At 43.6% G+C, this 18,261-nt stretch overlaps 1 protein-coding gene across 3 annotated transcripts in view; it reads left to right on the forward strand.

The window, feature by feature from the left end:
- AMBRA1 (autophagy and beclin 1 regulator 1) overlaps positions 1–18,261 on the forward strand; it is a 55,927-nt gene that overhangs the window by 9,341 nt on the left and 28,325 nt on the right. For all 3 annotated transcript variants that reach the window (XM_075188204.1, XM_075188205.1, XM_075188203.1), the window contains exons 4-7: positions 580–763; positions 1,460–1,632; positions 4,997–5,063; positions 6,152–7,632. In XM_075188204.1, the coding sequence (XP_075044305.1) occupies positions 580–763; positions 1,460–1,632; positions 4,997–5,063; positions 6,152–7,632 (1,905 nt within the window). The remainder of the gene's footprint in view (positions 1–579; positions 764–1,459; positions 1,633–4,996; positions 5,064–6,151; positions 7,633–18,261) is intronic.

An 18,261-nucleotide genomic window follows, 5' to 3' on the forward strand; every position in this document is an offset into this window, starting at 1 on the left:
TAAACCCAAAATAGAACTAGATGCAACGTAAATGTGTGTCTACATCTGACCTGGAGGGAGAGACAAGTGTATTTGGAAGCTAAAAAGCCTGGGTCAAAAGTTGGGAGCAATCAGTTTTGTAAGGGGAGAGATTAAAGTATGCCATGCCCATGCAGTATACCAGTCTGTGCCCCCGTATAGCAGGTAGCTCTTACCCGTCTGCATGTCGGGGGCACCACTGCCCCTGTTCCAGTTGCTGGCACAAATGTTTTTTTTTTTAGGCACCATGGTGTCAGGAATTTGATGTCTTCACCAGAAAAAGTCAAAACTATTGCGTATATGTTTGTCATTATTATTAATGGCTCTTTTACATACAAACAACTATTTAAGCTTAGTGCAGTTTATATTCCACGTAAACCTCACCAAACCAACCTATAAGCACACAAATCTACATTAAGAATGAAAGTGTATCCAAACACTTCCCTCCATGTCTGCTGGAGAACGTCCCGTGTCAGACGTGATCAGAATACGCTGTGAAGCATTGTAGAAAGACTTGCTGTTATGTCTTCATTTACCCCCTTAACACTTTCACCCCCACAGGACCTTGCTGGCATCCACTCACGTCAATCACAACATCTACATTACAGAGGTGAAGACCGGACGTTGCATACATTCTCTTGTAGGACATCGCCGTACACCGTGGTGTGTAACCTTTCACCCCACTATCCCAGGCCTGATTGCATCCGGTTGCCTTGATGGAGAAGTGCGAATATGGGATTTACATGTAAGTGTTTGGGGACCTTGCCTAGTAAGCAGGACTGCTCAACGGCCAGGCCCGATCACCCCATTGTTCTGGGCTCAGTGTTGCTGCCTGCACTCCCTTGTTCAACGGTGACCCCATTTATATAGTGAAAGGAGGTGGATGGTCATCCTTCTACCCAAACTTTGTTTTATTCATATGCATTAGGGAAGAATCTGTCCTTATACGCTCCAATTTGGTCTGTCAATATGTACTTTATGAAGAAAATTGACTGATAATTGAAGTGTATAGGATAAAGGCTATTGTGTTCTCCAGAAAAAAAAATTAATCTGTTTGGAACAGATGGAATTGTTTTCATATTTTAAAATCCAAAGGTTTCTGCTGCATGGGTCATTGGTCTGCTTGCAGTGATTGGTGAGGCTGAATGACTGGATCAGCACTTCTGATGTCCGAAAGGTCAACTAGATAATAACGGACTAGAATATTCATTAAGATTCTACACTTATTTATAAGTTTTGTTGATACTTGTGTAAAACAGAAAATGACATATACCGTAAATATTTGTAATTTTCAAATAAGGACATCTCTGTGTAATATGCAAACACTGTGTGTATTGGAGGAGGAAACGTGATTATTCTGTTAGTCCAGTACCTACAGCCACCCACAGGGTGTTTGGGTTGGAGCGGTTGCATGTTAACTATCGCATTTTGTGTCCACCAGGGCGGCAGCGAGAGCTGGTTTACGGATAGTAACAATGCCATCGCATCTCTGGCCTTTCACCCCACTGTCCAGCTGCTCCTTATCGCCACTGCCAATGAAATCCACTTCTGGGACTGGAGCCGGCGAGAGCCCTTTGCCGTGGTGAAGACGGCCAGCGAGATGGAGCGTGTGAGGTGAGTTCTCTTTTTTAGGCGATCGGAGAAGGAAGCAGGGTGGGGTGAGATTTGACATCACTTTTAGGGGGGGAAAGTTGGCGGAGTGCCTGCGCGTCGGTTATGGGCGGCACTGCGCAGCAATGTAACTTTGTAGCTTTCTCCTCACACCCATAGCGGTGTGTGGGAATATCCGTGAAGTTGGGGTACCGTAGTACCCGAAAATGTGCTCAGCCGTGATGTTCTTCAGCACATCATGCACAGTTGATTATCCAACCACTTCACATCTTATGACCTGATCCCTGAAGACATTAGACGGCTGTCATTCTTCCTACCACCCATGCTATATGGTGTTCCCCCTTTATATTACCCCCGTTATAACACCACTATCCTTCCACCAGTTATATTTTCTATCACATTGTACAATACAGTTGCCCACAATTTGTGTGCTACATGCACCACTTACGTCACAAGATGATTTGTACAGATGCCGATCTGCACCTGTAGCTCATTTTGCTCTTAACTCTAAATGAGTCCCACTATGTCTTTATTTACAATTATTTCATCCCTATCGTCCATGAATATTATTTTGGCCAGTCTTGGCTAGACTGACCCCTGCTGGATGATGGAGGAATGACTGCTGAATGCTTTTCATTGAGGGAAATGTACATCCTACTGCACTCTGAATGCTTCTCAAAGAGCTAGAACGGTAGGAGCGAACCCTACATGTTTATAAGGTTACTGGTCATAACCATGATACAAGTATAATATGCTCTTCATATGCATTCCAGCTACAGGAGCAAATAATAATTGTCAGCTCTTTTTCCTAATTTTTGTAGATGTCACCCAGTCTTTGTTACTGCAGTTTTCCCAAATCCATATATATATATATATGAGGAATGATATTATTTTCATTCCTTTAAGCACGGTGGCTCAGTGGTTAGCACTTCTGCCTCACAGCACTCGGGTCATGAGTTCAATTCCCGACCATGGCCTGATCTGTGTGGAGTTTGTATGTTCTCCCCGTTAAAGCGAACCTCACCTGCTAGTTGCTTTAAAATATCTTTAAATTAGTTCTTATTTTTTTAGTTCTTAAAAAGAAAGTAAAATTAGGCTAAAAGGTGCCTTTGACGCTAGAGAGAGATTAGAATGAAGTTCCCCTTTTTCATGAGCTGGCAGACCATCCACAGTACACTGAATAACACTAATAAAACACTAAATGAAATAATAATAATTAGCACCACCGTTTAAATAAATAAATGGGTTTTTTTCCCCTCCAAATTACATCAAAGGTTTTATTTGTCAGAAAACTATGGCATGCAATTTTAGAGCTTAATCGTGTAGCCGCGATAAGTTGTTTTGTATTTAATTGTTTCCGATGAGTTGTGGTGCACAGCTGTAGTGCAACGTCTTCAAGTGTTTAATGTCGCAGTCTCATCTCAGATGAGCAGTCGGAGATTACCATTTAAACTAGGTGGACAAGGTTAGTGGCCTTTTCTCCCCAAGAGATGTTGGGTGATTCTAGCCAGGAACCCCTCATTTAAAATAGAGACCACAGAAAGTTTATCTTGTTTCGGCAAGTAATCTTGTGATTAAGTTGCATGAGGTTTAATCATGAAAATTTCCTGTGTTGCATTAGCCGATATTAGTTATCCACTTGTAAGAGTAAAAAAATGTTTCTATCGTTATGAATCACAGTGTATATATTTAGGTTTTGAAATGATTCATCTCGGCTGTATCCAAGTAACAAGATGAGCCACATACATCGCATCTATCTCCATGGCTGGCAGTCCTTTCCTTTAAGGCAGGTGATTACAGGTGGTCTCAGTGGAAGTCCTGACAGTAGTCCCCGTTCTTCCTGCCCACTTGTGTTAACGTCATACCGGACTACAAGAACACATAATATAGCTGGTACCATGTGTCTCATCACACTGTGCGTACTGTATGCACAGACTAAAAAGAAACAGGGATCACGCACCTACTGACCTGTGCAAAATACAATAATCCAAAAAGGAAATGTTAGCCTGCCTTTAAAGAAAACAGACATGCATTTTGTTGAAGCTATGTGTGGAGACTGACATGACCTATTCTGATTGCTCACTCCATACCTGTATATTGTTGTATGTCTACAGAACCATTGTTTTACCTCAATCCCATAATACTTTTAGCTTTATCTCAACACCTCCCCCTAATAAGAATTAACTAAAAACACCATAGTATTTTTTTTTACTTACGTTCAATACAACCGGGTTATGCAAGTCACTGCAGGTATGTTGTTGTTTAGGCTTGTTCCCGGGGGGGGGGGGGGGCCCAAAAAATGGCAGACAAAGGGGAGTCACGCCTCCAGACAACACCCGCTTTTGCTAATAGACCGTGCAGAGAAGCAACAATGTTATGTCTAAGATATAAATCCCCTTGTACTGGGCAAAATTGAGCAAAAGATTTATGTTGTGACTTTGCACAAAGCATCAGTTATGGGAGTACTCCTGTTTTATTCAGCAAGTGCTTATTTTATGTTTATGCATTGATCAATTCCAGCCGAGATTGAGGTCCCAGTATTTGTCTTGCATTTTGCAGCCTCATTTTGCGGAGATTTAATTTGTCACCACGTGTGAGCACTTGTTGCCATATAATGCAAGCATATGCCTTACAGCATGTCAGTCTCCTTGTGTCATCTATGGACCTTTCTGCCTTTGTTATAGATCACTCTAATGTAATGCAGGAAGCCTGAAAAAGCATGGTGTCATATATTCCTGGATTGTCCTATTCAGGAGCATGCTCTGATTGTATCTCCGTATCGGTTATAAGTGGGTAATCTCACATGGGTTTTGGAGAACTAGGATGCGATAGCTGCTGCCGCTTCAGTCATTGTTAAACGGAGTTCAGCTGCCTTTGATCCGTGACTTGATAGCAAGTTGCTGTATGTCAATGTATAGAATGCACTGTTACTAAGGTCTGAGGACCTGGTCTCACTCTATATCTACTTCTCATCTGTTATGTCCCCAGTTGTAAGTTGATCATTGTTAGGACAACATGAATCCAATTGGATCATCAGGATGTTCACAGCAGCACATATTATTTCAGGATACTGGGGTGCTCATACTATGTATGCAGCGACTTGTCCTCTTTTGTGATGTTAGTGATGGCAGGTCTGCTTGTGGCAGAGTATCGAGGCAAACCGGAAACCACAGATGGAGATATTAGAAGGAGCAGAGTCCTCCATCAGCGCAGAGTTATTACGCGAGTCTTATGTAAAACTGACGCTGGCGTGTTGTGTCCTATAAACCTATATGTGCAACAAAGATCATACATACGTTTTGTCTGCTACGGTGTATAACTTCTTGAATGATTTCATGCATTTATCAGTACTCTTTGTCTCCTGCAGATTGGTACGATTTGACCCCCTTGGGCATTATCTTCTTACTGCTATTGTGAACCCCTCTAACCAGCAGGTAAGTGTCATTGATGTGTTTATTAGACTGACAGTCATGAAACAAAATGTTAAACTGCTCAGGGTAGCTTCCCCTCCGCCAGGCACAGATGTAAGTCCATTCCTGGCTCCACAGAAAGGAGGTATGTGGAGACCACTGAGCCCAGGCGTCTAGTGCCTGTCTTTTGTTGTAACGCTTACAAAAGACTCCAAACTACAGGAAGAGATGGCGCTTTTCATGTGCGTACATAGAGGTAAAGAAGTGGAACGCTCCTGTCTGTAGCTCCTCTCCCGCTGTGCACTTTACAATGAGCATCTCTTCTTATATTCCTTACTTTTTTAGTGCTGTTGACCTCTTTGTGTTTTTAATAATGAGCCTGATGCTTTTTATGCTCTTTCTAATTAATTTGTGATGCTGAGTAGTGAAATGTGACGTTGTGGGAGTTTGTTCTGTACATTTCAATATTCTGGACTAAATGCAAATTTTCAGATAAGAGCTTCTGGGAATTCTCAGTGAATTCTTAGTGAATATCCCTATGTTTTCTCAATATTTATATAAAATATAAGGACAGTTCGCTCCTATTAACCAGTTATGCATTTTATTGCTGTTCCATTAAGAAGTAGGTGTAATTTAGTACATATAATGTAGGGTGTTCAGTCCCTCTGTGTTAGATGTAATAAATCTATATTTTGACCCTCCCTAACCTGTATTGTTGGTTAGATACACTGCAGAGCTAATCTAACGGTGCTGGACTCCTCTCTCTCCTGTAGGCAGCATAGTCTTCAGTCTTGCATATGCCAGACACCCTCTGCCATGTATCTTCCTCTGTCTGTCGTTTTGCACTTTAAGAGCTATTTGGAGTTTTATAAAACCATTAATGTCTAGCAGATGACACGGTGTTGTTGTGGATGTATGCAGGGCTGTATTCTATGCCTGTTCCCTGAAGAGACTACTCTGTATGTCATACACTACCTGCATGTGTAAGCTCTAGTAGAGTGGATCTAATAAATTCTTAGGTGGATTTGTCCATTAGTATTGCTTTACCTATTGGAGTGTAATGTTGCAGACTGGCTCCAGATACCACTGGTCACCTCTTGGTTTTCTTGCAGAGTGATGAAGAGTCAGAGATCCCCCTGGACAGTGCAGAGATCCCCATCTACCGGCAGCGCTCCCTGCTCCAGACCCAACCAGTACGTCGCACCCCGTTGCTCCACAACTTTCTGCACATGCTGTCATCTCGTTCCTCAAGCACTCAGGCTGGAGAGCAGCCACCTGTACAAGACTCTGCTACTCCTTCCCCTCCGCCTCCACCCCCACCTCCCCCTCCAACAACGGAGAGCAATCAAAGGCTCATTTATACTCGCATCCGAGAGCGGGCCCCGTGTGTCACCACTCCTTGCTGCCAAGACCCCAGTATGCTGTGCCTCTGCATCCGCTGCTCTAGCGCACGGCTGTCTTCTCCCCTTTTCCCCCACCCTGAAGCGCCTGGTACTCCCTCCACTTCTTCAGGGGCTACCTCCACTTCCTATTCTCCAGTACAGACAGATCCTCAGCATTCTTTGGAACGTCAGCACCACCAGTCCTCTGCTCAGCACGATCATGGGCTTCTGAGCCGACCTTCTGCCTTCAGCAGCGTACATAGCAGTACAGCCGGTAACACACTGCGCAATCTGAGCCTGGGACCTACGCGCCGCTCGCTTACAGGGCAGCCCTCTCGCTACCAGCCGCCGCCCACAGACCTAGCTGGATCTGAGTGGACTCGCACTGTGCTTAATATGGGAACCCGTTCCGAGGTGGAGCCCATGCCACCGCCCAGGACGAGTGCCTCATCTGTCAGCCTGTTGTCTGTTTTGCGGCAGCAGGAAGGTGAGGCCTCTTCTTCTGTATATACTTCAGCCACCGAGGGACGAGGTTTTCCCAGCACAGAGCAGGAGAGCTCTGCTGCTCCGGCACCCGTTCACCCCACAACAACCCGAACGGAATTACAGTGCGACCTGAGGCGCTTCTTCCTGGAGTATGACCGGCTACATGAGCTGGAACCTGGGGCACCAGGCACTACACCGGGGCAAGCTCATGAGATGCTCAATAACAATATAGAGCCTGAGCAGCCTGGCACCTCCCACCAACCAAACCCGGCACACAGTAGTGACCCCAATGTAAATCAGCCTAGAGGACACCTTAATCGCTGCCGTGCATGCCACAACCTGCTGACCTTCAACAATGACACTCTGCGCTGGGAACGGACCCCACTAGCTTATCCAGAGGCTGCGGGCATGTCCTCATGGCAGCCCCCACCAGTTCCTTCACCAAGCACTTTCCAGGCTGGTCTGGCCGCTGGCAGCACAGAGCAGCCTGGTGCACCCGTGGTGGAAAGATCTGATACCGGAAGCATAGCAGGTGGCAGCGGACGTTTGGAAACTGGGGCATCGCAGGACGAGAGAACAGTGGGTGTAGCGTATAACCCGGAGACTGGACACTGGGAACGGGTCTACAGTCAGCCTGCAACTGTAAACCAAGCTCCGAATGTATCCCAAGAGGCCTTACCCCAGGATCTCCCCGAGGAGAGCACAGAGGAGGACTCCCTGAGGAGGTGAGAAATGGGGCTGAATGTTTCTGTCTGAGTTTATTGTTCTTTGGATGTCTAAATATATGTAATTTTTTTTTTTTTTTTTTTAAAAAAAAGATCGTCTAGACCTAGTATTGCTTTTTACTGTATTTAACTCATTAGTAATAACACAAATATGTCAAAGCTTTCTGCTCTCTCTTTAAAAGTCTTACCAGGACCAATACCAGGCCTATGTAGGGCACAGAGGGTGAACAGCCTATTAGCGTGTGGTATCCATTGCTTTATAAAACACTACATGCATGTGAGGTCATGCAAATGGGCCGACTAATATATATTACATTATACAATAAAATGTTTGATTATTGCTATTTAACCTTCAGAAGGAAATGAATTCCACTGATCTTCGGTCATTACAACTAGATTTGAGTCCACTCTCTCCCAAATCATTGGTGAGAATTCAGTTCCAAGCTACAGTAAGTAATGGCTGGAAATAGGCTCAGCTGCCCATCCTGTCAGCCTATAGGACCTCGCATTGAATAGAATTTCCCCATGGGGGTGGATTCATTGCAGCATGATGTGCCTCAATGTCCGAGAACAAACACCTTTCTGTGCACGTTTATAGGGATCGAGGATTTCTTGCAGGCCGTGACGCTTCAGTGTGTCTACTTGGACTGTTTTGTAGGCACGTTGCGCTGAATTAAAGCTCAGTCATAGTGTCCAGAGAACTGCAACGGGTCTAATATCGGACATGCCCACCATTAGCCCCACACAAACACTAAAGGTGCGTTCTGTAGAGATGTGCCCACCTTATCAGAATGATTGGTGGTTGGCCCTTGATAGGGACACATGAATTGTGAACCTGGGTTGTTTGGCCTACTTCACACCATCAATAATTCTTAGTTGGTGCCCAGGCAACTGATAACCAGTCTTAAAGGCGCCGCACTGTATTAGAAAACATGTATGTTTGGTGTTAAAGTATAATTCCATCCAAAACGGAATCTGGCGAGAATGCAAGGACCGTAACACGCTGTATTCCCTGTTTGAGGCAGGCGGGAGAAGCGATGAAGAAAGTGTTGTTGAAATGTTATAGACCTGACCGTTCAGTGATGCGCTCTTCGATGCTTCTCTCATCGGGCCTCCTGTAAATAATAGTCAATGTCATTGTCTAACTTGAACTCCACTCAAAAACTTTTAATGGATTTAAGTACTCTTATTTGTTGGAATTTGGTCATGCCCTGTAATGGTCCATCTTTCCACTGGGTGGTGCTGTAGGGCTGCAATTTCGTACAGTCTGTTCAGAATATCTATTATCTTGGGTAGTTATCAATTTTAAAGGATTACTGAATGTAAACACATGTTGCATCGATACTGTTACTGATAACATCCGCAAAATGGTGTGTGTGTGTGTATATATATATATATATATATATATATATATATATATATATATATATATATATATATATATATATATATAATAATAAAGTTTTGTATGCATATCAGGTTTGCAGTTGTATACGTGTTGAAAGCCTCCAAAGAGCTTTTGCAATGTACCCATCACCTATCTACAATCACTTTTCACTTCCTACATTGGCTTATAGACGATGACCTTTGTTGGCAGTAACATGACTGAATATTAATCGTGTTCGTTCCTGTTATTTGTATGGGAACTTCCACGTGTGTGTGTGTGTGTGTGTGTGTGTGTGTGTATATATATATATATATATATATATATATATATATATATATATATATATATATATATATATATATATATATATATATATATATATATATATTCCTAGCCATGTGAGAACTAGTAACTATTATAGAAGGTGCAGATACTGGGACTCAGCCAGCCCTGTCTGTCTCTCTCTTTTGTGCATATGGTTAGCATTGATGCCTCACAGCGCTGGGATCATCAGCTATATATATAGCGCCACCAATTCCACAGCCCTGTACAGTGAACTCCCTCACATCAGTCTCTGCCCCATTGGAGCTAAATTTCCTAACATACACACACAGACATAGAGAGAGACTAAGGTCAATTTGATAGCAGCCAATTAATCTACTAGTATGTTTTTGAACCCACGAAGACACGGGAAGAACATACAAACTCCACACAGATAAGGTCGTGGTCAAGAATCAAACTCATGACCCCAGTGCAGTGAGGTAGAAGTGCTAACCACTAAGCCACAGTGCTAGTTGTCAAAGTAAATGTCATGGGTCACATGTACCACTATTAAACTCCTAGCAAGTGTTAATAACACACTCTATTATGTAATATAGTGCCAGATATTGCAGGACTAAAATTTAGATAACTAGTAAGGAGACTAGATAAAGTGGTCCTGGATTCTGTTCTCAATGCCCATGTCATGGGTTTCATTACAACCAGGGCCCTATCTATGTGGAGTTTGTATGTTCTTCCCGTGTTTGCTTGGACTTCCTCTCACACGCCAAAAATATGCTGGTAGGTTAATTGGTTTCTGGCAAACATGGATCTGTGTAGGTGGCAAGAAGTTTAGACTGTAAGCTCCAATGGGGCAGGGACTGATGTGAGGGAGAAATATTCTCTGTACACCGGAGAGTAATATTATTTGTGCTATAGAAATAAACCATAATATACCCCTCTCCCACAGGCCCATCTTCTTCAGCCTCTTATGTATGTCTGTTTTATGGACGATGTGTGACTTGTTGTACCTTCTGTGTGTGTGATTGTTATGTAGAGCAGCATTGCATTAGTTGGGCCCAGCTGCTGGCTCTCTTAGTAACAGACTATAGGATGGAACCTGTTCTTTTGATCAGCATTGTCACACTGACATATATAAAGCTGGAGGGTGCGGTTTGGTGAAAGCATTCATTTGTATATAACAATTAGGCATGTGTTCAGCAGTGACACACAACTGTTCCTAATAACAGACTTGCTGAAGTCAGGACCTCACAGCGAGGATTGCGTATCGGGGAGATGAGACCTGGGCCTCGGCAGAGATGCAAAATGAGTGGTTTTATGCACAGCAGATTGAAGGTGCTAGGTTAATTATCTCTGTTCCGGTTAATGACTCAGTTAACGCATGCTTAATGAGCATAGGATGTCTGTGGCCGTGTTCTATATTAAACACGTAGGATGACTGAAGCTTGTCTGGTGGGATGAAAGTATCTGCTAGCGGAGGACTAGATTGTGGGCGACTTCCTCTACTCTCGGAGAGGGGTGTACAGGGAGAGAAGTCTATTCTAGCTGTAATTTAGTGACCCTTTAAAGCCAGTCACCCTTACAGACCCGTCACACCAGCATGTTGAACACACACTGCAGCAAGAAGGACTCTGACCTAAACCTAGTCATCGGTGATCACCTACAGTGCACATAGGACTTCTATAAAGTGCATACTGTATCGTGAGCTGTAAGGAATGGTACGATCCTTATATAAAATCCCACCTGGTAATTTAGCAAAGAGATTAATTATCACTCTGCTTAAAGAAAAACTAAATCCGGCATGGACATCCTGTGGCTCTCCAGGTGTTGCGAAAGTACAAGTTACAGCGCTCTCTGCCAGCTATCGGCTGACAAAGCATACTGGGACTTGTAGTTTCACAACACCTGGAGAGCCAAAGGTTTTTAGGACAGTGTCCTGATGGGATCTGGTGCTGGTCAGAATGTCTGCAGAGATTTCCCTTGTGACATCACTGCCCCGTACAAGAATCAACCAATCCACACACACTTCTACAAAGCAAATCTGCCTAATGTTCCAGTCACTGTCTCCCACCCAACATGGCAGCCTGCGAAGCCGTCCATCCCTAGTCCAGTGACTGAGAAGGTCACAAAGCAAGCTAGGAATGCAGAAATACCACCTAATGAATAACGCTAGGCATGGCAGAACAGGGGAATCTCCCATGTGTGGGGCTTCCTGCAGTTCATGAGAAACTCGCTCTAATCTTCGCTGCCAATGGTTACTCTCCAATCTGGAGAACGGATGTAATGGTGAGAGGGTTTGAACCAGAAAAGAGAACAGCTTTACGTTTACAGAATTCTGCAGAGGGGTAAACTAGGGCTCTGTCTGGCATTTGCATTCCCCTGGACTAGGCACAATTAAGGAAAGAAAATGTTTAGAGTTACATGTTTATGTCAAACCATTCTGACCAGAATTCATTGCATACGACTTGTCAATTAGCTGAAAAACGACGCGTAAGATGGATCTTCTTTGCCTTTTACAAGTTCTTCTGCTTGTAGTAACTTATCATACACAGTAACATTGCTGCCTGTCCGTAGTTTAATCAGGACACAGAACTCTCGGGATAACGCAAAGATCCAGTTGTATACATAAAGTACCAAACCTATTGAAGTAACTACAGAGCTGCACTTTATAGAGATGGTTAATTGCACCTTCATTTATTTTATTTAAAAAAATGTGGCCCCGAGTCTCCAGCAGAAAAGTGGGGAGCGCCATGATTGGACGCTCCCGACAAACATTGCATGTTGTCCTTGGAACTTTAGTTTCACAAAATAGAAAAGCGTTAAATTAACCTTTTGTGTGAGTTAGTGCAGCTCTATATTTGCTTGAACGCATCTGCATGGATTTTCTTTGGCATGGTGGGTGTGATGCAGACACAGGCTTGATGTGAAACGAGGAGTACTATGTAAGTGTATTGGAGTATTACCAGGACTGCCGTTAGTACCTCTCTTGGTGCCGGACGGACTGTAGCATCTCCAGGAAATACAAGCCAAGTCTGGCTCGGTCAGCCGGAGCCCTGCATCCAGATGTAACCACTCTGTGAGCATCCGCTGCACGGGCAGGTGCTGCCCTCATTCTGCCGATGCTCTGCGAGGGGGAAAGAGCTATTTATGGAAGCAGGTGGTGGGGGCTCCCGCTTACCCTGCATTCCTGAAAGTGATGCCTTTAACCCTTCCCATGCTGGGCAGTAGGCTAGAACCACCTTTTAGAAGAAGTGTTTTACCCCAGTGTTTTGCTGTTTGCAGGTTGCTGCTTTGAATTATATTGGGTCTGGTACTGATGAGCGTTTTTGCAGATGTTACTCAACGCGTTAAGCATGGAAGGCGTCTGGAGTAACTGCTCTGCAATACTGCCTTGCTCTGACCTACGCTTTATACGGCCTCTTATGCGCACAGGCGTCCTGATCGTAGAGGTGAGGGCCGTTTGGTAAACGGGGTGAGCATGTTCTGCAGAAACGCTCGGGTGAATGAGCCTTTTGGGAGGTTTCGTTGGTGTGAATCCTGTGGACAAGCAGAGCAGCCGAACCTGCGCCCTATCGTGTATATTTCAAGAGATCTTTCTTGTCTCGTCTACCTAGTGTGTCTTTTCCAGGCCACTAAATGCCTATGACATAAGGATATGATTCTGTGTTGGGTTATTTCAGCTCAGTGCCTCTTCCTTCTGGGCATCAGCTCCTGCTTGATCGTAATAGATTATTTTCTATACTGATGGAGCAAGAGTGGATGGAACATCACCTTCCCTTACACCTCTAGGGCCAACAAAGGTGCCTATGCACTCTGAAGTGAATTTAACTATAAAATATAAAGGTTTTTACCCTAATAGCACATATGTATTCAGTTACATTTGTACTTTACTTGGTTGGAGACTGTATGATCATTTAAAATCGCACATGCTAGCATCCATCAGCGTTCCCTCATCACCAGATGGTCAATGTAGGAGGATAGTATTCTTATTTTACTTAATTAAATAATAAGGACTGAATATGTCCAGGAGCCAGGTAGCTAATACCTCTTAAAATTACAGCTGGTGCCTAACTGTGGGAGTCGTTTCTGTTGAGGTCCATGGACATATATATCGTATATCTTTCCTGGCTTCTGAGGGCCGGTTTTACTGAGAATTCTAAAAAGAAGTGAAGGAGTTGTCCATAGCAACCAATCAGATTATAGCTCTCCTTTATCTAGTACAGTCTGGATAATGATAGCCAGAATCTGGATATGTTGCCCAAAGCAACAATCACTTTCCCCACTTAGTTTATTAAATCTACCAACTAGATTCCTGCTTTAATGTATCCGTCCCTGATGTAATTTTTTAATAATTGTGTAATTTGAAAGATCTCTCCCTTAGAACAACTTGCAAACTTTCATAATTTATTTTCAGGGCTGTTCGATGCCCTCCTCCTGTTGATGTATAATAGCTGGGTGGGCATTAACTGGTTCTGTTTCCAGTCCAAAGAGCAATGCCAGCCCTCTCCTGTGCGCCACTCACCTTATCTTCCTCCAACTTCTACTTTCCAGCTCACATAGTCTAATGAGAGAACAGCATTGATTGCTGAAACAGACAGTGTCGGTCATTCTGACACTGCTGGCTATGAGACGGAGCAAACTCATCCCAGAAGACAAGATTGGATGGACGGGAAGAGTGGAGGCAGGCATAACAATAGCATTAAAACACAGCTATTTGGAGACTACAAAAATAAATAACTAGAACAGCTTATTTTAATGTGATACCTGACAGGTCCTATTTAATTAGATGGCAGCTTATTAATCCCCACCTAATCAATATTATTTGAAGTCTATAGGTCTTCGTTCTGTAACATACTTATTCAATGTTATGAACTATCTTGGTTAAAAAAAAATATTCCTATTCCTCTTTTCTCTCCAGGAGGTGTGTGTGTGTGTGTGTGTGTGTGTGTGTGTGTGTGTGTGTGTTTTTTTATTTTAACAACTTTTTATTAACCGCACCAAATGAATACAAACGGGATACAAGCTAGCATAAATGCAATCGAGATGCAATATGTTATAGTACAATGATTACATATGAGTGATTGCACAGACAGCGATGCTCAAAAAGGAAAAAAGTGACTGGTCTAGTAGAAATTTTGGTAACCGAAGTTTGAAAACAATGTCTTCTTTGTAGGTATTGGTGAAAAGCAGAGTAGAGGATTCTTGGAGGTTCGCACATGTAGGAAATATACCCACATAAAATCCTTTTTAGAAATTGGTTATTAGCTGATACGCACTTAAGTGAGTCCCAGAGGAAAGTCCATGTTGTGCCAGAGTGGTATAAGGGGAGATGGATCTGGGGTATAAAGTTTGGTACAGTGGGACCATATTGCAAGAGAGCAGTGGATGACGTGGTGAGAATGAGCTTCTGGAGGCCAATGGGCACATGGCAGCCACCTGATGGGAGGAGAATGCCATTGAATACATTGTGCAAGCTGAGCAAAATAAAAATATTTCTTGAAATTTGAGACAAACCAAACTCCAGCCATCCCTGAATGTCGGAGAATATGCCATTCTGGGTTTTTATCTGACCAAATGAACAATGTGACCATTCATTGGAGGGTGTCCAAGGTCCCAGAGGTGGATGTATATGGGTAATGCCTAGAACAGAGTTTCCCAAAGTGTGCGCCGGGGCTCCCAGGGGTGTCGTGACCAGGAAGAAATGAAATAAAAAAACGAACTTACCAATCCGGCGGCACCTGGGACCCAGCAGCCTCCTCGCTTCTCACTGAATGTTGGGGCGTGACATCATCACGTCCGACATATTCAGTGAGAAGCTGCAGGAAAGAGGAGGATACTGGGTCCCGGGCACCGCCGGATTAGCAAGAAGACAGAAGAGGAGACCGAAGAAATAGAAGAAAGAAGGCCAGGTATGGTGAGTAAAGAAAGGGGGGGGTTGGTGATGGGAGACAGCAATGGAGGGGCAAAAGGATGAAGGAGGGGCCCAGGGGGTGTGGGTGAAGGAGCGGCCAAAGTAATGATTTTTGTACACATATTTTGTTTGCTCTTATTCCTCTTAATATTAGCTGTAAATTATTCTTACACAGAAATATAATTGAAAAAAATATATAAAAATATTCTTTTCCCTTGGATTTATGTATATTTTTGCAAACAACTTACTAAGTATTTCTGTCCTGACCTAAATACTAATTACGTTATTTTGACCCAACTACTTATAAAACGGTGATGCTCCGTAATTATTTTGGAGGGGTGCCTTGAAGAAATTATGTAGACTCTAAGGGTGCCGCAAACTGAAAAAGTTTGGGAGCCAATGGCCTAGAATATAGTCCTTAGTGACCTAAATATATAACTTTTTAATTAGCAACCCAATAAATTCAATTTCAAGTAGCTTTTCAGTGGTAGAATGTAAAAAATAAATCATGTATTTCAATTTTATTAGAATTCATTTTAAAATTAGAATGCGCTCCAATAGATAGCTTTATATGCAGATCAAATTCTATTTGTGTCCACAGTGATCTACCTAATACCATGTAGATTGTTCAGAAAAAATTTACTTTTTTTTAGGCAGCGGTGTCTTTAAATGTTTATTGCTAAATGCATGTAATTCATCTGCTGAATTCTCTGCACAGTCGGAACCCTGAAGTGGCAGATTTGTCCCAGAGGAGGCGGAATGTGCTTGTGAGACGTGCGCGCCGCGCTCTGAAGCTGCTCCCATGGCGAGCAGAGGGCCAGGAGCAGTAAATCTTACTGTTCGCGTCTCTGGGGGAGCAGAACAGAGAACGTGAACTTTGAATTAGGACACCCTAGGAAGAGAGAGCCCTGAAAGTGCAGATTGCTCATGTTTATGCCGTACGGCCGACGTTTGCTTCTGTGATTCTAGGTTGTTATAAAACGGCCTCCTCTTGCACCACTCGTACACGGTGATGTAGGGCTTTCATTTGTTGTATTCCCTGTGGGTTTCTATGGCTGTAATACATTTTTAAATCTGACAAATGTCTTATCTTGTGCGTTGTTTTAACAGTCTTTGCCTAAGACCATGATAGAATATTATACGTATATAGCTTTGATGTTCAGGTTTGTTTGTTTGTTTGCTCTTGCCTCCTACGTGACTGAAAATGTAATTTATTCTTAGAGAGCACCTTTCCTGCACACAGTGGGAGCAGCCATTTTGTATGTCTGTCATTGCCTTGAATCCAGTTAAATCATACTTGCTGCTCTTGGGGGAGTTCTCACAGACTGTCTGGATTGAAACGCGTCGTCACGGCCTCCACCCTCTGCATCGCTATGGTGTCATCACACCAATAGGGTCGCTGGAGGTGAGGTCCATAAAGTATGAGTTACATCACGGATCGACAGAACGGCTGCACCTCCATTTTCTAGGAATCTGTCCCGTTACTGAGGCACAAAATGGCTGAACCAGCAGTCACCAGAATGCTGGTGTGCCTGAGTGATGTCACTGGTTCCTATTACATTAATAGGCTGCAATCTTATGAATGATGGTACCGCCCACAAAATGGCTGCCCCCTGTTTATATAAGTGACCGGTGCCCTGTAAATGTTCTCTGCTCGGCTTGGACTTGATTTCTGAATGACACAAAACAAGAATGTTCTGTTTTTCTTGTCTTGTCAACAGTCCTCATCATCATCAGCTATTTATATAGCGCCACTAATTCTGCAGAGCTGTACAGAGAACTCGCTCACATCAGTCCCTGCCCCATTGGAGCTTACAGTCTAAATTCCCTAACACACACACAGACACACGGGTCAATTTGATAGCAGCCGATTAACCTACTAGTATGTTTTTGGAGTGTGGGAGGAAACAGGAGCACCTGGAGGAAACAAACGCAAACACTGGGAGAACATACAAACTCCACACAGATAAGGCCATGGTCGGGAATCAAACTCATGACCCCACTAAGCCACTGTTCTGCAGTATGAATAATTATTGGTTTCTATCTTGGCAGAGTAGACGGCATGGCAGCTTGTATTCACGATAATGAGTACAGATAGGGAGAGAAATAAAGATCTCTGCTAGAAATACGCCAGTGTGAAAAATATTGAAGCAAAGCAAGATTAAAGTAAATCCTACACAGGCGGGGGTTATATTTTCCTTGTCTCCCTGCTGTCATGGCTGCCTTTTGTCTGACCTTTGACCTTTGTGTGGATATCCAGCATCTCTTCTCCTGTCTTTATGTATTCCCTCTGTAGCGCTCTCTGCACTCCTGTATCCTCTCTTCCCCACATTATCTGACTCTGCTCTCTCTCCCCTCTTTCTTTATCTCTTGTCTGTGAAAAGAAGCTTAGCTCCAGGCTCCGTGGAGGCAAGTTGCCGTTTTCAGCGCTGTATTAAACCTGCTGTCACAGATAAGTTTTTAGTACCATTAAACACAATTCAGCATCTTTTCCTTGCCCTCAATTCCATTCTTCCACTCTGGAGAATGGTAGTCCCGCATCACCTGCCACTATCAGGGGTGGGGGGGTGTTATAGCGGCATTGAACGCATACGGGCTTTACCCGTGCCACGTCTTCCACTCCTTTGTTCGTCCTAATAGAATATGTAAATTTCAGTCTGAGAGAAAATGGGAGATTTTTTTTTTTTTTTATGAAATGATGAGTACAAAAGCACTCCAAATCAAAAGGAAAATCCCTTTTGCTTCTGAATCAGCCTGAATCAGGTTTTCGGAGTTGTGTAGAGAAGTGCTGGAGACAGTGAATGGCCTCCGTCGCTTCACTTTCATCCTGCTGAACCAGTCGAGTTCTTCTTATTCCACAGAGCGGACTGAATGCAGCTCTTTGTCCTGTTATCTCCATATAACCCCCCTCCTCACGTACCTGCTGTACAGGCATGCATTGAATGGCACTGTCCTCCGTGGGGCATGTCTGACAATTAGCAGGCACTCTATGCGGTACAACCTGTAATCTACACATGACATAGGATGCGTTTGTCTCGCTTGTCTAGGGAAT

Source organism: Mixophyes fleayi, chromosome 10 (assembly GCF_038048845.1).
Source record: "Mixophyes fleayi isolate aMixFle1 chromosome 10, aMixFle1.hap1, whole genome shotgun sequence".
NCBI lineage: Eukaryota > Metazoa > Chordata > Amphibia > Anura > Limnodynastidae > Mixophyes > Mixophyes fleayi.